Here is a 24,550-nt window from a genome sequence, read left to right as displayed (position 1 = left end):
CAGAGGAGCGGTCCCTCTGGCGCGGTTGGGATAAAAGATAGTGAGGTACCTAGCCAGATGGTGGTGGTAGGGGATTCTATCATCAGGAAGGCAGATAGGGCAATCTGCTACCGGGAACGTGATCGCCGTACAGTCTGTTGTCTCCCGGTTGCTCTGGTACGGCACATCGCGGACCGGGTAGATAGATTGTTGGGAGGGGCTGGGAAAGACCCGGCGGTCTTGGTGCACGTTGGCACCAATGACAAAGTTAGCAGAAGGTGGGATGTCCTTAAGAAAGACTATAGGGACTTAGGAAAGAAACTGAAGGCAAGGACATCTAAGGTAATATTCTCGGAATTATTACACGTGCCTCGCGCTAGTCCAGGGAGGCAGAGGGAGATTAGGGAGGTAAATGTGTGGCTTAGGGATTGGTGCAGGAAAGAGGGGTTTGTGTTCCTGGAACACTGGGCGGACTTCTCAGTCAGGCGCCATCTCTTTTGTCGTGACGGATTGCACCTGACTGAGGAGGGGGCAGCGGTGCTGGGGGGAAGGATGGTTAGAAGGTTGGAGGAGATTTTAAACTGGGAGCCTGGGGGGAGGGTTTAGCTAGAAACTACGGGTCATGCAGTGAGAATAGTGGGGATGGCGGTAGTAAATGAAATGGGGGAGAAGTTGGGGGGAGGGTAAGAGCAGGCGGTAAGGTTACTAACATGGGTACTAAAAGAGATTTTACCAAAGCACTAACCAATGACGATTACAGGTCATCATTGCTACATAAGATGAAAGATGTCCCTAACGCAAGGGAAAATACTTATCTTAGTTGTATGTATGTAAACGCCAGAAGCATTACTGGTAAAAAGGGTGAAATAGAAATACTTGCAGCAAGCAAACAGTATGATATTATAGGCATTACTGAAACTTGGTGAGATGAATCTCATGATTGGACAGTCAATCTAGAGGCCTATACACTGTTTAGGAGAGACAGACTAAATAAAAAGGGTGGAGGGGTGTGTCTTTACGTAAAGCCGTTTTTAAAACCTGATATACGGGAAGATATTCAGGAGGGGACTGTAGACACTGTCGAGACATTATGGGTAGAAATTGCATGCAGGGAAAAAGGAATAAAAAAGTTAGTATTGGGTGTATGCTATAGGCCGCCTGGTATCAACGCATCTGATGAGGAATTGTTACTAAAGCAAATTGAAAGAGCAGCAGGAGTAGGAGACATAGTAGTGATGGGAGATTTTAACTATCCAGAGATAAACTGGAAAAACGATTCATGTGATACTGCTAGGGGCAATATGTTTTTAAACACACTTAATGATAACTACTTAGTCCAACTAATTGAGGAACCAACTAGGTACAATGCAATCTTAGACCTGGTATTAACAAACAATGGGGATTTGGTATCAGGTATTATAGTAGGGGAACCCATAGGAAACAGCGACCACAATATGGTCACATTCAATATCAGTTTCCATAAACAGCCCTATACTGGCTCAACTAGGACTCTAAACTTTAGCAAAGCAAATTTTGAAAAGATGAGGGTATTTTTCAGGGATATTGAATGGGAAGGTTTGTTTTTAGGAAAAAATACTACGGAGAAATGGGAGGTACTAAAATTCCTGCTAGCTAAAAATACACTCAAATTTATTCCTATGAGCAGCAAAAAAAAGGAATAAAAATCATAAACCGATGTGGCTTAACAAAAAGATTAAGGAACTTATAGGCAAGAAAAGGCGAGCATTTAAAAAATACAAATCTGGCGGGGAAGCAGGGTAATTTCAGCACTATAAGGAATGTAACAAAATTTGCAAAAAGGAAATAAGAGCGGCTAAAGTAGAAACTGAAAAACTAGTAGCAAAGGAAAGCATAGCGAATCCCAAAAAATCCTTTAAATACATTAATAGCAAGAGATTAAAGAAGGAGAGTATAGGCCCTTTAAAAGACAAGTTGGGAGTCTTAAGCAAAAATGATAATGACATAGCGGACACACTAAATGAGTTTTTTTCAACAGTATTCACTAGAGAGGACCCAATTCAGGGACTGACACACAATCTCAATAATGAGAATATCCCACTGATAGGTACTTATTTAAGCGAGGAAGTAGTCTGTGACCGATTAAAACATTTAAAGATTAATAAATCACCAGGGCCCGATGGTATTTACCCAAGGGTTCTAATGGAGCTTCACTCTGAACTGGCAAAACCGCTATCTTTGATCTTTAAGGATTCAGTTATATCAGGTATGGTTCCCAAAGACTGGCGTATAGCGGAAGTAGTGCCTATATTCAAAAAGGGAAGTAAAGCTGAACCAGGTAATTATAGACCAGTTAGTCTTACATCTATAGTGGGGAAAGTATTGGAAGGTATTCTAAGAGAGAGTATTCAGAAGTTCCTTGAAGTCAATAAGGTCATTAAAAGGAATCAACATGGGTTTATGAAGGACAGATCCTGTCAAACCAACTTACTTGGCTTTTATGAAACAGTAAGCGCAAACCTAGATCAGGGTAAAGACGTGGATGTAATCTTTTTAGACTTTGCCAAAGCGTTCGATACTGTACCACACATGAGACTTATCTACAAGCTACAAGAATCAGGGCTAGGAAGCACAATATGCACTTGGGTCAAAAACTGGTTAGATAATAGGGAGCAGCGCGTTGTGGTTAATGGATCTTTTTCAACTTGGACTGAAGTGCTAAGTGGTGTGCCGCAAGGCTCAGTATTAGGACCGCTATTGTTCAATATTTTCATTAACGACCTAACAGAAGGTCTAGAGAGCATGGTGTCAATTTTTGCAGATGATACCAAATTGTGTAAGGCTATAAATACAGAGGAGGATGCCGAGTCTCTTCAGAACGACTTAGTTAAATTAGAAGCATGGGCAGCCAAATGGAGAATGCGCTTCAACACAGACAAGTGTAAGGTAATGCACTGTGGTAACGAGAACAAAAATTACACCTACCTACTAAATGGGGTAAAATTAGGGGATTCTGTACTGGAAAAGGACTTAGGTGTCCTCATAGATAGCAAGCTAAGCAGTAGTACCCAAAGTAGGACTGCAGCAAAGAAGGCTAATAAGATATTAGCATGCATAAAACGGGGTATTGATGCTAGGGACGAGAGTATTATACTCCCGTTATATAACTCACTAGTGAGGCCACACCTTGAATACTGTGTACAATTCTGGGCACCGTACTACAAAAAGGATATCCTGGAGCTAGAAAAGGTACAGAGGAGGGCGACCAAACTAATTAAGGGCATGGAGACGATGGAATACAAGGAAAGGCTTTAAAGACTAGGCATATTTACATTGGAAAAGTGGAGACTAAGAGGGGATATGATCAACATCTACAAATATATAAGGGGACAATACACAGAGCTTGCGCTGGACCTGTTTTTGGTTAGATCAACACAGAGGACTTGTGGACACTCGCTCAGGTTAGAGGAGAGGAGATTCCGCACAATACGGCGTAAAGGCTTTTTCACGGTAAGGACAATACGTGTTTGGAATTCCCTGCCTGAGGGAGTTGTAATGGCGGAATCTGTCAACACCTTTAAGAATGGGTTAGATAAATTCCTAATGGATAAGGATATCCACGGGTATGGTGCATAGTCATATGTGTGGCAGAGTGATAAAGATTGTTATGGGCAAATTCTGCGAACGGAAGAAAGTCCAGCCAGTTGTCCTGTGAGGAGGACATGAATAAATGCAGAAAAGTCTCCAGATCCTGGTTCACTCTCTCTGTTTGACCATCTGTTTGGGGATGATATCCTGAGGAGAAGTTTAAATTCACGCCAAGAGCAGAACATAGGCATCTCCAAAACTTGGCCACAAATTGAGGACCTCTATCAGACACGATTTCCTGTGGTAGACCATGGAGTCAAAAGATCTCTGCTATAAACATTTTTGCCAACTGGCATGCAGATGGAAGATTAGCCAGAGGAACAAAGTGTGCCATTTTAGAGAATCGGTCAACTATGACCCATACGGTGTTCCGCCCACCATACGTAGGCAAATCTGTAATAAAGTCCATAGAAATATGCGTCAATGGTCTTAGTGGTACTGACAAAGGATGGAGTAACCCGGCTGGTAGACCTTTGGGACTTTTATGCTGAGCACATTTTGGACAGGCAGCCACGAATTCCTGAACGTCAGTACTGAGATGAGGCCACCAGTAGGAGCGCTGAATGAATTTAAGTGTCTTATGACCGCCCGCATGGCCCATGAAGGAGGAGGAGTGAGCCCATGTAAGAAGTTTTTTGCGAAGATTTGGTGCAACGAAGATCTTCCCTGGAGGAGGAAGTGGAGAGGTATTAGTTGCAGAAAAAGAGATGGATTCCAGGATAAATTGCTCTTTTGAACGGTCAGAGGGTTCTTCTGAACTTAGGGAGCGAGATAAGGCATCTGCCTTCTTGTTGAGGGAACCTGGTCGGTAACTGAGTTTAAAATTAAAACTGGTAAAGAAGAGTGCCCATCTTGCTTGGCGTGGGTTCAGACATCGGGCTGACTGTAGATACAGGAGGTTCTTGTGATCCATGGTCACCGAAATTGGATGCTGAGCTCCCTCCAACAAACACCTCCACTCCTCAAAGGCCAACTTAATTGCCAGTAATTCCTGTTCCCCAATAGCGTAATTCTGTTCAGCGGGGGAGAATCTTTGCGAGAAGAATGCACAAGGATGGACCTTCTTGTCCTCGAAAAGCTGGGATAATACTGCTGCCACTCCCACAGTAGAGGCATCAACCTCCACCAAGAACGGATGGCTGAGATCGGGTTGTCGAAGAACCGGAGCAGTCGTGAAGGCCTCCTTTAAAGATGAAAAAGCTTCCAAAGCCTCAGGAGACCACTTGGCAGGATCGGCTCCCTTCCTAGTTAATGCGGTTATAGGAGCTATGACAGAAGAATAATTTTGAATGAATCTTCGGTAGAAGTTAGCAAACCCCAGGAAACGTTGAATTCCTTTAAGGGTAGCTGGAAGCGCCCAATCCTGAATCGCCTGGACTTTAGCGGGATCCATCTGTAACCTCTGCCCTGAAAGAATGTAACCGAGGAATGGAATCGTGGGTACTTCAAAGGTGCACTTCTCTAACTTACAGAATAACTGATTCCTTCGTAAACGAGTTAACACTTCTTTGACTTGTTCCCGATGGGTCTTCAGATCCCTAGAAAAAATGAGGATGTCATCCAGATACACTACCAAGCAGTCAGAGAGGAGATCTCTGAAAATTTCATTAACAAACTCTTGAAAGGCGGCTGGGGCGTTACATAGGCCAAAAGGCATTACCAGGTATTCGTAATGGCCGTCACGGGTATTAAATGCCGTCTTCCACTCGTCCCCTGGGCGAATACGTATAAGATTTTAGGCCCCCCGTAAGTCCAACTTAGTAAATACAGTAGCTCCTTTAACTCGGTCAAACAGTTCTGGAATCAGAGGTAACGGATATCTGTTCTTAACTGTTATGTCATTGAGACCTCTATAGTCAATACAGGGCCGCAACCCCCCAACCTTCTTTTTGACAAAGAAAAACCCCGCTCTGGCCGGAGATGTAGAAGACCTGATGAACCCTTTCTCCAAGTTCTCCCGGATATACTCCGACATGGCCTGTGTCTCGGGAAGTGAGAGAGGGTAAATTCGACCTCGGGGAGGAGTCTTACCGGGTACTAGCTCAATGGGAAAATCCCAAGTACGATGCGGAGGCAAGGTGTCCACCCCATGCTTACTGAAAACATCTTGAAAAGCTTGGTACTCCACAGGAAGGCTGAAAGGGCTGGAAGAACAGAGAGGTCTAACCGAAGGTAAACAGTTCTGAAAGCAGTCTTGTCCCCAAGAGAGAACATCCATAGTTTGCCAATCTATGTGGGGATTGTGTCTGATTAACCATGGAAACCCTAGGATTAGTTCATGAGAGGCTTTAGGAATTACAAGGAAAGAGATTTTTTTCTGAATGGAGAACTCCGACCTTCATCTCGAGAGGAATAGTATGAAAGGATATAATACCCTCAGGGATATAACTTCCATCCACTGCGGTAACAGAAATGGTACGACCCAAAGGAACCGTTTGTATTCCAGATCGTTTGACCAGAGCTGACGTAATGAAGCTTTCTGCGGCTCCTGAGTCGAGTAGTGCAGGGATGAGAAGAGAAGAAGAAGGGAGCTCCAATTGGGTTAACAGGACAGACTCTTTCTTGGTATGTAATTCTGAGAATTCTCCTAGCTTGACCTCTCCAGCACAAACTAGGAGCGGGCATTTCCCGGACGTAGATTACAAGTTTTAACAAAGTGATCAGATGCAGCACAATACAGGCAGAGGTTCCCCTGTCGCCGTCTCTGACGTTCTTCATTGGAGAGGCGGGAGCGTTTAATCTGCATGGGTTCTTCCGCAGTTGGTGATGATGGTGTTGGTGGAAGAACAACTCTAGGCTTAGGGCGATCTGACCGCAACCTCTCCATACAGCGTTCTCTGTACCTCAGGTCTAACTTATTGCATAAAGAAATTAGTTTATCCAATTTATCAGGTACGTCCTGAGTTGCGAGGTCATCTTTGATCTTTTCGGAGAGACCGCTCTAGAAAGCTGCAATGAGAGCCTCCTCATTCCAGTTCAGTTCTGAGGAAAGGGTGCGAAATTGGATCACGTACTGACTGACCGTACACGTGCCCTGACGCAGGCACAGGATCTCCAATGAGGTGGCAGAGGTCCTGCCCGGTTCGTCGAAGATTCTTCCAAAGGTGGCCACGCATTCTGGATAGTTAGATAAGATGGGATCCATCCTCTCCCACAAAGGTGAAGCCCATTCCAATGCTTGCCCAGTAAGTAAAGAAATTATATAGGCTACTTTGGTTCGTGCTGATGGGAAGTTGGCCGACTGTAGTTCGAACTAGATTTCGCACTGGTTAAGAAACCCGCGGCATTGTTTTGGATTCCCATCGAATTTACTGGGAGGTGGCAAATGCAACCGTGGAAGTGGTATTGGTACAGGAGGAAGCGGGACCGGAGGTGCTAATGTGGGAGCAGCTGTAGATACTTGAGGGGCCGTCATGGCAACACAGAGAGAATCGAGACGTTCGGACATACTCTGCATGAACTGCACGATTTAAGATTGTGTGGCCTCCTGCTTACTTAAGCGAGACCAGAGACCACATACAGACAGCACAGGCTCCCTCCACATACAAATAGCGCAGGCACCCCCCCCGCTCCCTCCACATACAGATAGCGCATCCACCCCCACCCTCCCTCCACATACAGACAGCGCAGGCACCCCCTTCCCCCTCCCTCCACATACAGACAGTGCAGCCAACCCATACCCCAGCAACCCCCCCTCCATATACGGACAGCACGGGCACATAATTGCCCCTCCCAGCAACCCCCTAGCCTCTATAGATATACAGCCACAGCACCATCATTCCCCCAAGCAACCCCCCCCCATAAACAGACAGCACAGCTACCACCCCACCCCCTCCATAGACTACACCCCCCCCCTCCATAGACAGCACAGCTAACCCCCCATCCCCCCCCCCTCCATAGACAGGACAGCACCATCATCCCCCCCCTTCCCCATAGACTGACAGCACAGCACTATCATAAACCCCCTTCATGTACCTTGGTCCTGCTTCACGGACACAGAGTGAGTCAGATGCCAGAGTAATGATCTAAGCTGCAGTGCCGGTACAATGACGCTGTGCCAGCGGCTCTCACAGCACTTCAGCCTCAGAGGGGGAACACACTCCGCGGACCTGACGACACTAATGTGCGCAGCCCGGCTACAGTGACACATTCAGCACCATCTCTCCCACCCCATCCCCCGGCCTGACACTGCAGACTCAGAGCGGCATCTCCCCCCTCTCCCCACCTCCCCTCCCAAACCAGTAGCCAGGCTGAGGAGAGGAGCTGTGTGCATACTTACCCGAGTGTATGGAGCTCCTGAACGCTGCTTGCTGTGCTGCTGGCTTGTCCCTCTTCAGCCTCCGCGAGGTAACACAATGGGCGGCGGGGGGGTGGCTATAGATCGCTATCGCTGGGAAAAATCGCTAGGGACAAAACAAATGAGCGATTTTAACTAACTTTTGCAGCGACATAGCCAAAATTGACTTGCCTGCACTGACTATTTTTCCCAGCGATAGCGACCTGGCGGGGACGCGCATCGCTATCGCTGCCTGTGTACACACGGAGCGATATGCACTTACTTTCTGAGCGATTTTGACTATATAGTCAAAATCGCTCAGTTATATCGCTCCGTGTGTATGCACCTTAAAGCAGTGGATGTGGTCTTTTTGGACTTTGCTAAGGCCTTTGACACAGTGCCACATAAGAGACTAATTTTCAAATTGAGAGAGCTTGGGGTGAAAAACACTATTTGTATTTGGGTAAGTAATTGGCTGTATAACAGAAAACAGCGAGTGGTGATAAATGGGATGTTTTCTGAATGGGCCTCAGTGCTTAGTGGAATACCGCAGGGTTCAGTACTCGGGCCATTGCTGTTTAACATATTCATTAATGACCTGGGAGTGGGCCTAGAAAGCACAGTGTCGATTTTCGCAGACAACACTAAACTGTGTTGAGTAATTCATTCAGACAAGGATGTTGAGTCTCTGCGGAATGATTTACCCGGACTGGAGGTCTGGGCAGACAAATGGGGAATGAGTTTCAATATAGAAAAATGTAAAGTTATGCACTTTGGGAATAAGAATAATCGGGCAGCCTATAAATTAAATGGGGAAAATGTAGGGATAACCGCAGTTGAGAAGGATTTGGGTGTGCTCATCGATAATAGACTTAGTAGCAGTACACAATGTCAAAATGCAGCAACAAAAGCAAACAAGGTGTTAGCATGCATAAAACAAGGAATGGAGACAAGGAATGAGAGTGTAATCCTGCCACTGTATAAATCATTGGTGTGGCTGCACCTGGAATATTGTGTACAGTTCTGGGCACCACACTATAAAAAAGATATCTTGGAACTCGAAAGGTTCAGAGGTGAGCCATCAAACTGGTTAAGGGGTTAGAGGCACTGAATTATGAGGAAAGACTAACAAGGTTAGATATGTTTACACTGGAAATGAGGAGGCTGAGAGGGAACATTATTAACATTTATAAATAAAAACGCTATACAGGACACGAGGACACCCCCTGAGGTTAGAAGAAGAAAAATTTCATACACAACGGAGGAAAGGGTTCTTCACAGTAAGAACAATAAAGATCTGGAATTCCCTACCAGAGAAGGTAGTAATGGTGGACTCACTAAATAAGTTCAAAAATGGATTAGATAAATTCCTAACTGATAGAAATATCCAAGGCTACAGCATCTAAGTGATTTATAATTTAAAATACAGGTTGAACTCGATGGGCATCTTGTCTTTTTTCAACCTCACCAACTATGTAACTATGATAGATCTACGATAAAAGATAGACAGTCAATAGGTCAACCACAATCGGTCGACATGCAAGAGGTTGACATGGTCAAAAGGTCAACACGTAAAAGGTAGATAGTGTTTAAGGTCGACAGGTTGAAAGGGTCGACACACAACTTTTTTTTTTTTTTTACTTTTTCATCATTTACCATCCAAGTGGATTACAATTGGGAATAGTAACCTGATCGAGTAAAGCGAGCCTGCAAGGGTGCGCATTTCCACTGATTTGGCTGAGATATGGTGAAATTATACGAAATGACACAAAATAACGTGTCGACCATTTCCATGTCGACAATTTGCCCGTCGACCTGTTGCACCTGTCTACCTTTTCTATGACGACCTTCAGACCCTGTCAACCTATTGCATGTTCTCCATATTGGGTCGACCTATTGACTGTCTATTAATGTACTGTAGATCTATTAAACCTCCCCCTCCTGCATAAGATATTCTCTCGCTGCTGCAAAGCAGTAAATGTTGATGTGTTATCTAATATTATCTCAGTATTTGCACCTATTAGCTACTGTGGACTACACTTTGCTTCTAAATGTAATTGCTATAATTGATCATAAAACCATATGAGCTAACACTCGGTGTATGGAACATCTATGTAGATATTGCTCTTCCTGAAACACAGTGGATGATATTTTAATTTAGTTCACATTAATATCTGATTTGCACCATACTGTGTACATTACTTACTTTGTAGTGTAAATGTAAACTCTTTACTGTATGTGCTGTTTGGAACACCGTAGTCTGCTTTGCATTTATAAGGTCCGAGACTTGTCTCATTATAGATGGTGATGTTGAATGTGGCCCCTGTCTTCTTGGACACAGTCACTGTTCCTTTACTTTTTTTGTTGTGGAACAAGGTGTAATTAATGGGCAGAGATCCGTTTCTGGAGAAGCAGGTAATGATCTCTGTGTTTCCAATTGCAGTGCTGTTGGATGCAGCTTGCAGTTCTGGGTTTGTTAAACTTTCTGAAATAGATTATAATGACATGATAATATCAGCCTCTTTTGCATAATATCCTTCACTTCCTATTATTCCATTCATCTATGCACAAGTCAAACAGCTCATGAAAGAGTCCTCCAAATCAATGTTTCCCATCTCAGATCCTTATGACAGCTAACCGTGTTATAGCAAATGGGCTAAATAGTGAACCAGATTGATATGAGATTTGGAAGCATTACCATTAAAGGATCTCCGGTGGGTCAAATACAAGTGTAAAAGGCCTCGACAGTCAAAATCCCAACGCTCATAATACCAGCGGTGGGATCTCAATGCATCAAAATGTTAACAACTTCAAATAGTTAGGGTTAGGCTGCCGAAGGGGTTGGTTAGGCTGAGGGGGAATGGGGGGATGATTAGGCTGCAGCCAGTGCCGGCCCGACGTAAATGTCAGGTACGTGGCTGTGTAGATCGCCAGACTGAAGAGGGCGCTGCCAGTGGCATATCTACCGGGTTTACGTCACAGTCCTCCAATAGAAACGGCCCTGCTGAGAGAAATCACACGGTAGTAGCAGCAGCTAGAGGTAGGTAATGGGGTGGTAGCGTCTAGTTTACCTTCGTGGAGAGGACCTTTCCCATAACCCCCTGGGTCCATGTCACAATCTATTTGGAATAGTAAAGTGTGGCGAGCGGAGCGAGACACCGAACCCGATGCGTGGCGAGTGCAGTGAGCCCGCGAGGGTCCAATGCTGCATAGAATTTTTTTTTTATCCCAAACGAACGGAGAACGAAGAAAACATTTAGGTGCTGTAAGGGCGGAAGTTCTCTCCTGCCCTCTCGTTTTGTCACTTCCAGGTCCTGAGCACGAAGGTAACATAGACACAACCGTAATGGGGTCCGGCTGGGGCACTGCACTACTGAGCAATAACTCCCATGAGACTGTGCTGAGGGGTCAGAGGAGCATGTGCTGAGCTCTGATTGGAGGAGCCCATCACATGCTCTTCTGGAGATCAGCAGCGGCCTTGTGGGAGTGACTCACTCTGAGGCTGTGACTGACTGCTCTGCCGGCTTCTGATTCATTCCGTGTATTCCTGCTGTGTGTGTAAACTGTGCCATAATGTGGGGGCACTAAAATTTAGAATGATGCGAGGTTTCTGCAGTGTGGCATAATGCATGTGTGGGGTGGGTGGTGCTGCCGTATAGCAAAATGTGTGGGTATAATATGTGGACACTGGCATAATGTGTGGGCACTGCAGTGTGGTATAATGTGTGGGCAGTACAGTGTAGCACAATGTGTGGGCCCTACAGTATGGTATAATGTGTGGGCACAACAGTGTGGCTTAATGTGATATCCATATCAATCAATTACTTTTCATTTTATAAACTGCACTAGAACACATTTGAAGAAAAAAGTTATTTTAGGACTAAACTGTTCCCACATGAGTGATAGGTACCTTATATCACTTCTTCTACCATGCATGGTATAATGTGTATAAGGGGTACTACTGTGCTGTGCAATGTAAATAACAGACACTATTGTGCTGTGTAATGGTGGCTACGCCTCGTCCCCATGAATCCACAGACCTAAATATTCCACTAAAGGGTGCCAAAATATATATATCGGCTTGCCCAAAAAAGATAGACTCAGGCCCAAAGAAAATAAGCTCAGGGGTTAGGGTTGGCCTTAGAATGCTTACAAAAAATTGTTGGTGTCAGCATATGGAGTCTTACCTCCAGTTCTGGTCCCTGCAGCCTTCCTGTTAGCTGGCTGGTGCGGCTGTGGTGGATAGGAGCTGCGGCAGTAAGGTCCTCTGGTGCGGCTGCCAGGTGTCTGGAAGCCGGGGTCCAGGTCCTGGGAAGCGGAGCATGGCAGCAGGAGGTGTCTGTTTCCAAGGGGTATATGCAATTAGCGGCGAATCGCTGCAAATTATCGCCGTTTTTAATTCGACACAATTCGACAGGTGAATTCCGGCAGGTGGCTTCCGGAATTCACCATATTCAATGAAAAAAGGATTCGACAGTCCCGCGGGCGAAAAACGGCCGATTTGCCGGATTTTGCTGCGATTTAAAAAAACGGGGAAAAACGGGGAAAACCCGGGGAAAAATGGCGTGGGGTCCCCCCTCCAAAGCATAACCAGCCTCGGGCTCTTCGAGCTGGTCCTGGTTCTAAAAATGCGGGGAAAAAATTGACAGGGGATCCCCCGTATTTTTGAAACCAGCACCGGGCTCTGCGCCTGGTGCTGGTGCAAAAAATACGGGGGACAAAAAGAGTAGGGGTCCCCCGTATTTTTTACACCAGCATCGGGCTCCACTAGCTGGACAGATAATGCCACAGCCGGGGGTCACTTTTATACAGTGCCTTGCGGCCGTGGCATTAAATATCCAACTAGTCACCCCTGGCCGGGGTACCCTGGGGGAGTGGGGACCCCTTCAATCAAGGGGTTCCCCCCCCCCAGCCACCCAAGGGCCAGGGGTGAAGCCCGAGGCTGTCCCCCCCCATCCAAGGGCTGCGGATGGGAGGCTGATAGCCTTGAGTAAAATGACAGAATATTGTTTTTTCCAATAGTACTACAATTCCCAGCAAGCCTCCCCCGCAAGCGGGTACTTGGAGAACCACAAGTACCAGCATGCGAGAGAAAAACGGGCCCGCTGGTACCTGTAGTACTACTGGAAAAAAAATACCCAAATAAAAACAGGAGACACACACCGTGACAAGTACAACTTTATTACACACTGCCGACACACATACATACTTACCTATGTTGACACGCCGACTGCCACAGTCTCCGACGATCCGAGGGTACCTGTGAAAAAAATTATACTCACCTGCCAGTGTCCAGAGATAAATCCACGTCCAGAGATAATCCTCGTACTTGTCAAAAAAAAAACACGAACACCCGAACCACCGGACTGAAAGGGGTCCCATATTGACACATGAGACCCCTTTCCCCGAATGCCGGGACATCACGTGACTCCTGTCACTGAGGTCCCTTCAGCCAATCAGGAAGCGCTACTCCGTGGCGCTCACCTGATTGGCTGTGCGCGTCTAAGCTCAGACAGCGCATCGCACAGCTGCCTCCATTACTTTCAATGGTGGGAACTTTGCCGTCAGCGGTGGGGTTACCCGCGGTCAGCCGCTGACCGGCGGGTGACCCCACCGCTACCCGCAAAGCTCCCACCATTGAATATAATGGAGGGAGCTGTGCGATGCGCTGACAGCTCAGACGCGCACAGAGCCAATCAGCAGAGTGCAAGGACGTTGCGCTCGCTGATTGGCTTACGAGACCTTTCAGTGACAGCAGTCCAGGGGGGGTCTCTCTGCATTCGGGGAAAGGGGTCCCATGTGTCAACATGGGACCCCTTTCAGTTCGCTGGTCGGGTGTTCGTTTTCTTTTTTTGACAAGTACGTGGATTTATCTCTGGACCATGGATCAGGTGAGTATAATTATCTTTTATTTTCAGGTACCCGTGGATTCTACATGGAGAAGAGGACCGACTGCTTCGTGTCAACATAGGTAAGTATGTGTGTGTCGGCAGTGTGTAATAAAGTTGTACTTGTCACGGTGTGTGTCTCCTGTTTTTATTTGGGTATTTTTTCCCCAGTAGTACTACTACAGGTACCAGCGGGCCCGTTTTTCTCCCGCATGCTGGTACTTGTGGTTCTCCAAGTACCAGCTTGCGGGGGAGGCTTGCTGGGACTTGTAGTACTATTGGAAAAAACAATATTCTGACATTTTACTCAAGGCTATCAGCCTCCCATCCGCAGCCCTTGGATGGGGGGGACAGCCTCGGGCTTCACCCCTGGCCCTTGGGTGGCTGGGGGGGGGACCCCTTGATTGAAGGGGTCCCCACTCCCCCAGGGTACCCCGGCCAGGGGTGACTAGTTGGATATTTAATGCCACGGCCGCAAGGCACTGTATAAAAGTGACCCCCGGCTGTGGCATTATCTGTCCAGCTAGTGGAGCTCGATGCTGGTGTAAAAAATACGGGGGACCCCTACTCTTTTTGTCCCCCGTATTTTTTGCACCAGCACCAGGTGCAGAGCCCGGTGCTGGTTTTAAAAATACGGGGGATCCCCTGTCAATTTCCCCCCCGCATTTTTAGAGCCAGGACCAGCTCGAAGAGTCCGAGGCTGGTTATGCTTTGGAGGGGGGACCCCACGCCATTTTTTTTCTGAATTTTACCATTCCATCTAAAAAAAAAATATATATATTTTAAAAAATATATAAATAATACTTGTGCCTCCAAAAAAGACAAACCAAGCACCTAATCCCTTCTAATATAAATAGATATGCTATTATCAATAAAAAAAACACACAAAAAAAAAAACATTTAAATTTTTTTTTATTAGTTTCACCCACCAAAGTGTGGCGGATTGAAAATGTCGAATTTACTGTCTAAAAGCACTGTTGTCGAATTTCCAAACTTCAATTGAATACACTTTGGTCGAATTGCAGCACTTGTATCATTGCAGAAAAGTCGAATTTGACAAAAGTCGAATTTCAAAAAGTCGAATTTTGAAAATCCATTTTTTGGACGGAAAGCACTGAATTGCATTGACGATTTTTTTTTTGGGCGAAAAATTCCCGAAATTCGACAGTTTCGGGAATTCAACCGCAATTGCATATACCTGCAAGTGTCCTATTGCTGGAATACGGCGTCTGGGAGGCTGAGGCCAGAGGTAGTGGCTGTGTGCTGGTTCCACATGTGTCCTCTTGTGGCATCCCACGGCAGGACTGTGCCGCTGTGACACCCCAGCAACCCGGATTGTGCCTGAACATAGGGGACACTGGTTGGGGACGTTGGTATAACGCCCTGCATTACAGTGGTGGTAGTGGGACAGCAGCCGCAGGACCGACGCACAGCCGCGGGTCTGGACTCTAACCCGCGCGCCGGCTGGAAGGGACTGAGGTGGCTCGAGAGAGAGAGAGAGCTGAGCGATTGGGAAAGGCGTTAGGCGGCCATCTTGCAGAGAGGGGGAGAGGAGCTGCGCGGTGAGAAGCTTACCGGAGTTGCAGCGGAGCCCAGCAGTGCACTCCCCATCCTGAGCCTTGCAAGGAGGAGAGAAGCAGTCCACTTCTCGAGGCGGCCCCTGTGCAGAGTACCCTGCTTCCAATAGCAAAGTGTCAAGGCGGGATAGGAGGGGGCGGAGTGGAGGCGGTGACATCGTTGTCTCCCAACCCCCGGGCAGAGCCAAGGCGGGCGGCCTCAATCCAGACTCGAACTGCGGGAGGAGAGGTAATCACATAACCCTTCCCAAAAAAGGTGTCCCCAGAGGTGGATCCAGTTCCTAAGTTTGGAAAGTGGTGGGCGGAGCAGAGACTGAGCCTGGCTGCAGCTCGGCTGTGATCTATAGTAAAACTGACAGGCCGCAGTACAGTAGATGAGAGGCAGGGAAAGGACTCAGGAGTGTAGAGTCTGGTGGAGGCTGTCCCATTATACATCACAGTTACAAGGATTTAATACCCTTTCTCTGACGTCCTAGTGGATGCTGGGAACTCCGTAAGGACCATGGGGAATAGCGGCTCCGCAGGAGACTGGGCACATCTAAAGAAAGCTTTAGGACTAGCTGGTGTGCACTGGCTCCTCCCCCTATGACCCTCCTCCAAGCCTCAGTTAGATTTCTGTGCCCGACGAGAAGGGTGCACACTAGGGGCTCTCCTGAGCTCTTTGTGAAAGTTTTAGTTTAGGTTTATTATTTTCAGTGAGACCTGCTGGCAACAGGCTCACTGCATCGTGGGACTAAGGGGAGAAGAAACGGACTCACCTGCGTGCAGAGTGGATCGGGTTTCTTAGGCTACTGGACATTAGCTCCAGAGGGACGATCACAGGTTCAGCCTGGATGGGTCCCGGAGCCACGCCGCCGGCCCCCTTACAGAGCCAGAAGAGCGAAGAGGTCCGGTGAAATCGGCGGCAGAAGACGATCCTGTCTTCAGATAAGGTAGCGCACAGCACCGCAGCTGTGCGCCATTGCTCTCAGCACACTTCACACTCCGGTCACTGAGGGTGCAGGGCGCTGGGGGGGCAGCGCCCTGAGACGCAATAAATCGATAAAACCTTATATGGCTAAAATAAATGCATCACATATAACTCCTGGGCTATATGGATGCATTTAACCCCTGCCAAAACATATAGAAAAACGGATGATAAGGACGCCGAGAAAGGGGCGGAGCCTATCTCCTCAGCACACTGGCGCCATTTTCCCTCACAGCTCAGTTGGAGGGAAGCTCCCTGGCTCTCCCCTGCAGTCACTACACTACAGAAAGGGGTTAAAAAAGAGAGAGGGGCACAAATTAGGCGCAGTATAAACAATACAGCAGCTATAAAGGGAAAAACACTTATATAAGGTTAACCCTGTATATATATAGCGCTCTGGTGTGTGCTGGCAAACTCTCCCTCTGTCTCCCCAAAGGGCTAGTGGGTCCTGTCCTCTATCAGAGCATTCCCTGTGTGTGTGCTGTGTGTCGGTACTTTTGTGTCGACATGTATGAGGAGAAAAATGATGTGGAGACGGAGTAGACTGTCTGTAATAGTGTTGTCACCCCCTAGGGGGTCGACACCTGAGTGGATGTACTGTTGAAATTGCGTGACAGTGTCAGCTTTGTATAAAAGACAGTGGTTGACATGAGACAGCCGGCTACTCAGCTTGTGCATGTCCAGATGTCTCATACAGGGGCTCTAAAGCGCCCGTTACCTCAGATACAGACGCCGACACGGATACTGGCTCCTGTGTCGACGTGAAGAGACAACCGTGATTTCCAATAGGGCCACACATTGCATGATTGAGGCAATGGAAAATGTTTACACTTTTCTGATAATATGAATACCACCAAAAAAGGGGTATTATGTTTGGTGAGGAAAAACTTCCTATAGTTTTCCTGAATCTGAAAAATAAAATGAGGTGTGTGATGATGCGTGGGTTTTCCTCCGATAACAATTGATAATTCTAAAAAGTTATTGGCAGTATACCTTTTCCCGCCAGTGGTTAGGGTGCGTTGGGAAACACCCCCTACAGGGGATAAGGCGCTCACACGATTGTAAGAACAAGGGCTCTACCCTCTCTTGAGATGGCCGCCCTTAAGGATCCTGCTGATAAAAAGCAGGAGGGTATCCTAAAATGTATTTACACACATACTGGTGTTATACTGCGACCAGCAATCGCCTCAGCCTGGATGTGCAGTGCTGGGTGGCGTGGTCGGATTCCCTGACTGGAAATATTGATATCCTAGATAAGGACAGTATATTATTGCCTATAGAGCAATTAAAAGATGCTTTTCTATATATGCATGATGCACAGCGGAATATTTGCCGACTGGCATCAAGTATAAGTGCTTTGTATCTACCAGTAAAGTGGTCAGGGATTCCAAACGGCATTTGGAATTGCCTTAAAAAAGGGGATGTACCCTAGGTCGCCTCTCAAAATAAGACGCCGTATTATCAGGCGCAGTCCCGGTTGGCAAGCGGACAAAAGGGTTCCTCTTTTCTGCTCGTGACAGAGGGAGAGGAAAATGGCTGCAGAGATCAGCCAGTTCCCAGGAACAGAAACCCTTTTCCGCCGCTGCCAAGCCCTCAGTATGACGCTAGGGCTTTACAAGTTCAGGCACGGTGGGGGCCCGTTCTCAGTGAATTTCAGTGCGCAGTGGGCTCACTCGCAAGTAGACCCCTGGATCCTTCAGGTAATATTTCAGGGGTACAAATTGGAATTCGAGACGTATTCCCCTCGCCGTTTCCAAAAAGTCTGTTTTACCGACGTCTCCCGCTGTCAGGGAGGCAGTTTTGGAAGCCATTCACAAGCTGTATTCCCAGCAGGTGATAATTAAGGTACCCCTCCTGCAACAGGGAACGGGGTATTATTCCACACTATTGTGGTACCGAAGCCAGACGGCTCGGTGAGACCGATTTTAAAATCTAAAATCTTTGAACACTTACATACAGAGGTTCAAATTCAAAATTGAGTCACTCAGAGCAGTGATTGCAAACCTGGAAGAAGGGGACTACATGATGTCTCGGGACATCAAGGATGCTTACCTTCATGTCAAAATTTACCCTTCCACCAAAGGTATCTCAGGTTATGGTACAGAACTGTCACTATCAGTTCAGACGCTGCCGTAGGGATGGTCCACGGCACCCCGGGTCTTTACTGAAGTAATGACCGAAATGATGATATTCCTTCGAAGGAAGGGAATTTTAGTTATCCTTTACTTGGACGATTCCCTGATAAGGGTAAGATCCAGAGAACAGTTGGAGGTCGGTGTAGCACTATCTCAGGTAGTGTTGCGGCAGCACGAGTGGATTCTCAATATTCCAAAATCGCAGCTGGTTCCGACGACTTGTCTTCTGTTCCTAGGGATGATCCTGGACACAGTCCAGAAAGAAGGTGTTTCTCCCGGAGGAGAAAGCCAGGGAGTTATCCGAGCTAGTCAGGAACCTCCTAAAACCGAACCAAGTTTCAGTGCATCAATGCACAAGGGTTCTGGGTAAAAATGGTGGCTTCCTACGAAGCAATCCCATTCGGCAGATTCCACACAAGAACTTTCCAGTGGAACCTACTGGACAAATGGTCCGGGTCGCATCTTCAGATGCATCAGCGGATAACCCTGTCACCAAGGACAAGGGTGTCCCTCCTGTGGTGGTTGCAGAGTGCTCATCTTCTAGAGGGCCGCAGATTCGGCATTCAGGACTGGGTCCTGGTGACCACGGATGCCAGCCTGCGAGGCTGGGGAGCAGTCACACAGGGAAGAAATATCCAGGGCTTATGGTCAAGCCTGGAGACAAAAATATCCTGGAACTAAGGGCCATTTACAATGCCCTAAGTCAAGAAAAACCTCTGCTTCAGGGTCAACCGGTATTGATCCAGTCGGACAACATCACGGCTGTCGCCCACGTAAACAGACAGGGCGGCACAAGAAGCAGGAGGGCAATGGCAGAAGCTGCAAGGATTCTCTGCTGGGCGGAAAATCATGTGATAGCACTGTCAGCAGTGTTCATTCCGGAGTGGACAACTGGGAAGCAGACTTCCTCAGCAGACACGACCTCCACCCGGGGGAGTGGGGACTTCACCCAGAAGTCTTCCAACTGATTGTAAACCGTTGGGAAAAACCAAAGGTGGACATGATGGCGTCCCGTCTTAACAAGAAACTGGACAGATATTGCGCAAGGTCAAGGGACCCTCAGGCAATAGCGGTGGACGCTCTGGTGACACCGTGGGTGTACCAGTCAGTGTATGTGTTCCCTCCTCTGCCTCTCATACCAAAAGTACTGAGAATCATAAGAAGGAGAGGAGTAAGAACGATACTCGTGGTTCCGGATTGGCCAAGAAGGACTTGGTACCCGGAACTTCAAGAGATGCTCACGGAAGACCCGTGGCCTCTACCTCTAAGAAAGGACCTGCTCCAGCAGGGGCCTTGTCTGTTCCAAGACTTACCGCGGCTGCGTTTGACGGCATGGCGGTTGAACGCCGGATCCTGAAGGAAAAAGGCATTCCAGATGAAGTCATCCCTACCCTGGTCAAAGCCAGGAAGGATGTAAGCGCAAAACATTATCACCGCATTTGGCGAAAATATGTTGCGTGATGTGAGGCCAAGAAGGCCCCTACAGAGGAATTTCAACTAGGTCGTTTCCTCCATTTCCTGCAGACAGGACTGTCTATGGGCCTAAAATTAGGGTCCATTAAGGTTCAAATTTCGGCCCTGTCGATTTTCTTCCAGAAAGAACTGGCTTCAGTACCTGAAGTTCAGACATTTGTAAAAGGGGTACTGCATATACAACCTCCTTTTGTGCCTCCAGTGGCACCTTGGGATCTCAATGTTGTTTTGAGGTTCCTTAAGTCACATTGGTTGAACCACTCACCACTGTGGACTTAAAATATCATCTCACATGGAAGGTGACGATGCTGTTAGCCCTGGCTTCAACCAGGCGTGTGTCAGAATTGGCGGTTTTTATCATATAAAAGCCCTTACTTAATTTTTCATTCTGACAGGGCAGAATTGAGGACTCGTCCTCAATTTCTCCCTAAGGTGGTTTCTGCTTTTCACATGAACCAACCTGTTGTGGTGCCTGCGGCTACTAGGGACTTGGAGGACTCCAAGTTACTTGACGTTGTCAGGGCCCTGAAAATATATGTTTCCAGGACGGCTGGAGTCAGAAAATCTGACTCGCTGTTTATCCTGTATGCACCCAACAAGCTGGGTGCTCCTGCTTCTAAGCAGACTATTGCTCGTTGGATTTGTAGTACAATTCAGCTTGCACATTCTGTGGCAGGCCTGCCACAGCCAAAATCTGTAAAAGCCCATTCCACAAGGAAAGTGGGCTCATCTTGGGCGGCTGCCCGAGGGGTCTCGGCTTTACAACTTTGCCGAGCAGCTATTTGGTCAGGGGCAAACACGTTTGCTAAATTCTACAAATTTGATACCCTGGCTGAGGAGGACCTGGAGTTCTCTCATTCGGTGCTGCAGAGTCATCCGCACTCTCCCGCCCGTTTGGGAGCTTTGGTATAATCCCCATGGTCCTTACGGAGTTCCCAGCATCCACTAGGACGTCAGAGAAAATAAGATTTTACTTACCGATAAATCTATTTCTCGTAGTCCGTAGTGAATGCTGGGCGCCCATCCCAAGTGCGGATTGTCTGCAATACTTGTACATAGTTATTGTTAACTAAATCGGGTTATTGTTGTTGTGAGCCATCTTTTCAGAGGCTCCTTCATTGTTATCATACTGTTAACTGGGTTCAGATCACAAGTTGTACGGTGTGATTGGTGTGGCTGGTATGAGTCTTACCCGGGATTCAATATCCTTCCTTATTATGTACGCTCGTCCGGGCACAGTATCCTAACTGAGGCTTGGAGGAGGGTCATAGGGGGAGGAGCCAGTGCACACCAGCTAGTCCTAAAGCTTTCTTTAGATGTGCCCAGTCTCCTGCGGAGCCGCTATTCCCCATGGTCCTTACGGAGTTCCCAGCATCCACTACGGACTACGAGAAATAGATTTATCGGTAAGTAAAATCTTATTTTCCCATCACTCCCATTCATTAGAGCTCACGGACTGGATAGACAGCTACTAACCCCACCAGGATACTAATCCATATGGTACCACTATACCGTACAAGGAAAATATTCAGAGATACTCTGCGCAAAATAATCAGTGAAGCTGTAGTCTATATCTAATAGTGCTTCCCCACTGCACTACAAATCAATACAGTTTCAAAAAATACTAAGAGAAAGAGCACAAGCGCTCCAAAGATAGACCAATTCACCCTTTATTCACGACAAAGTTAAGAACAAAAAGGGATAATACCATTTTTTTAAGATATATCAACTTCGCAATTGGCTGATGGTATTTCCAGATTATTCTTTGATGTGCAATCTGTAACAAAATGTGCCCCCTATTTACAAGAGCTATTTTTTGCTCACAAAGGGGAACACAATAAAAAAAGATAATAGTGCAAATTATCGTTTTAAAACACAAAGGTTTAATAACATAACACACTTACAAACAGAAGATAAAAGCACATAGCAAGAATCCCTCTCAGGCAATGGCAGCAACAAGTTTGGAAAATCCTCTTAATCCCCTGTTGTATTTGGGTTGGCTGTACCGAGCTCCGGAAACAAGATAGCAGCAGGATATCCAAAACAGCAGCCCTGAGATAGGATGGTATAAAACGGGAGAGCAGTACGCTTAACGCGTTTCAGACAGCATCGTCCTTCGTCAGAAGCGTATAGAACTGCTCTCTGGACTCCCTCTTTATACCCTAACTAATACATGTAATCACCTGAACTACCTTGCCGCTAATCGGCTCTCTGGTCACCGCGCCGGCGCAGTCCAAAGCCGCCCATCACTTCCGGTTCAGCTGTGCGTTTCATCCACGGCCGGTGCGCTACACCGGCCGGAAGTTGTCATCTCAACCAGGAAGTCACACTCCGTCCTGTGTGCTTTGCGTTCCACTCACAGCTGATGTTCTTTACCGGCCCCAGACAATCAGATTAGCAACAGGAATCAATATTAAACACGTTTCCTCCTCCTAAAAGTAAGCCTGCATTCCACAGACCAACTAATGTCCTGCTAGATGCGTTCAAAACAGGAATATATCAATTAAGTGTCCTTTGAACAGTATTAAGGTGCCTCAAAAATAGGAAACATATGATTGGAAGACAAGTAATTTAAAAACAGGTGATGTAAAAAAGATAATTTAAAAAACCGGTGTGCTTTTTTTATCTGAAGAAATTTTATTAGAGAAGGTTTTCAATACAGAAAATAGGCAACACATTAAATACAAACAAAGACAATATCCTAGTAATAGTAAGTCTGTAAACTGGAATACAGGGTAGCAATACTAGAAAGCATAAAAAACAGAAACGAAGAGAGAATAGAGGAAAGAAAGAAGAGAAGAAAAAGGAAGAAAAAAAATAAAAACGGGAGATGATGGCAGACAATATTTCAGAGAAAACGTAGAGAGCATGCGCATATATATAACATGAACTAAACATCGGACAGATAATTAGAAAAACGTAAAAAGGTCATGTATATAATCTATCCTGTAACATTCAATACTTCCAAGGCTATAACAAAAGGGCTCGTACCCAGTGTTTCAAAAGTCCACAGAAACAGAAAAGTAAAACAGTCACATAATACAAGGCAGGGTATTGCGGGGGAGCAATAAAGGAGGAATAATAATCAGACCAAGGCAACCATTTGAGCAGAGGGGATTGTGGAGCTAAGGAATATTTGAAACTCATAATTTCCATTTCAAAATTGCGCTGGATTGACGCTATAAGTTTGGACAAATGCGGTGGGTCTATTCTATTCCAATATTGAGCAATGGCGGCTCTAGTGGCTATGAGAATGCGTCCTATGACATAAGAGTATTCAGGGGGTACAGAGGGAGGGAAATAATGCAAAAAGACAATCTCAGGGCGAGGAGGGAGAAGCACCTTTGTAACCTGTTCAATCAGTCCAAAAACATCTGTCCAAAGCGGCCTAATAATTGGGCACGACCAGAATACATCTATTAAGGTACCGTCTAACCCACAATTTCTCCAACAGAATTTAGAGGAATCAGGCCAGATCCTATGAAGTTTATCTGGTGTATGATAGAGGCCATGGATTAGCTTAAACATCATTTCAGTGTGATTAATGCACCTAAACATTTTAAAAATATTCATAAAAATTTGTTCCATTCATAATCTGTCAGAACAATATTAAATTCTATCTCCCAATGCATTTGAATATGAAGTTTCACATCGTTGTGCGGAGAGAGGAGAGTAACATACCACTGAGATATACTGCCTTTGTGGCTTATGGAGGAAAGCTTAGCTAAGATATATGGAGGAGGAGTAGGTGAGGAGAGAAAATCAGGTATAGTCATCATTATCCAATGTCGAATGCAGAGTTATTTAAAAAAGTCCTTTGACGGTATCGAGTGTTGGGATTGTAACTGTTGGAAAGTTTTAAGCCCCGAATTATCGTATAGGTCCTTGATCAGTCGAATGCCAAGCGAGTTCCGCAAAGAAAGATCTGGGAGCAATTTAGAAACCGCTAAAAGGGATAAATGTGAGGAGGGTAGAGGGCAGTCACCCAAAGTAGTGACCAATCTGTCCCAGACTTTGAGAATTAGTTACACTCCTCATATTTTTAGCAGAAGGGGGTCTATTTTGGGGTTTGACCCAAAGTAGATCTGTGAGAGGAAAGTCAGTGCATATATGCCTTTCAATATCCACCCAGGGTTTTACAAAATCTGTCCGAAGCCAGTCCTTCAACTGATCAAGGAGACACGCATGTTGATAAAGTTCAAGATTAGGAAAAGCAAGACCGCCGCTACCTTTGGATCTAAATAAGCGGGTTCTAGCTATCCTGGGTTTTTTACCCTTCCAAATAAAAATTGACATAACAGAGTAAAATGTATTAAGTAGAGTAAGTGGGACTAAATAGGGCATGGCTCTGAACAAATAAAGAATTTTAGGGAGGAGCATCATTTTAATTGAGGAAAGTCATCCCAACCAAGAAATTTCATAATTCGTCCACTGTTTAGTGAGGGCTTTGTACTGGTCTAAGAGAGGGAGGTAGTTACAGTCAACCGCAGAATGAGATCTGGAGGGGATCCTGATCCCTAGATATTGAATGAAAGAGTCTTGCCAGGCATAATTATATGTGGACTGTAGCGATTGAAGTGGGACAGAATCAATATCGAAGGCTAGCGCTTCTGTTTTAGTCGCGTTTA

The 24,550-nt window shown here is 46.3% G+C and overlaps 1 protein-coding gene across 1 annotated transcript in view; it reads right to left on the bottom strand.

Moving 5' to 3' along the window:
• Positions 1-24,550, bottom strand: part of MILR1 (mast cell immunoglobulin like receptor 1) — a 150,585-nt gene that overhangs the window by 78,462 nt on the left and 47,573 nt on the right. The window contains exon 3 of the mRNA XM_063963200.1: positions 10,089-10,367. Within this exon, the coding sequence (XP_063819270.1) occupies positions 10,089-10,367 (279 nt within the window). The remainder of the gene's footprint in view (positions 1-10,088; positions 10,368-24,550) is intronic.

This window comes from Pseudophryne corroboree, chromosome 3, assembly GCF_028390025.1.
Source record: "Pseudophryne corroboree isolate aPseCor3 chromosome 3, aPseCor3.hap2, whole genome shotgun sequence".
In the NCBI taxonomy this organism is placed as follows: Eukaryota; Metazoa; Chordata; class Amphibia; order Anura; family Myobatrachidae; genus Pseudophryne; species Pseudophryne corroboree.
This window is presented reverse-complemented; position numbering and strand designations above follow the sequence as displayed.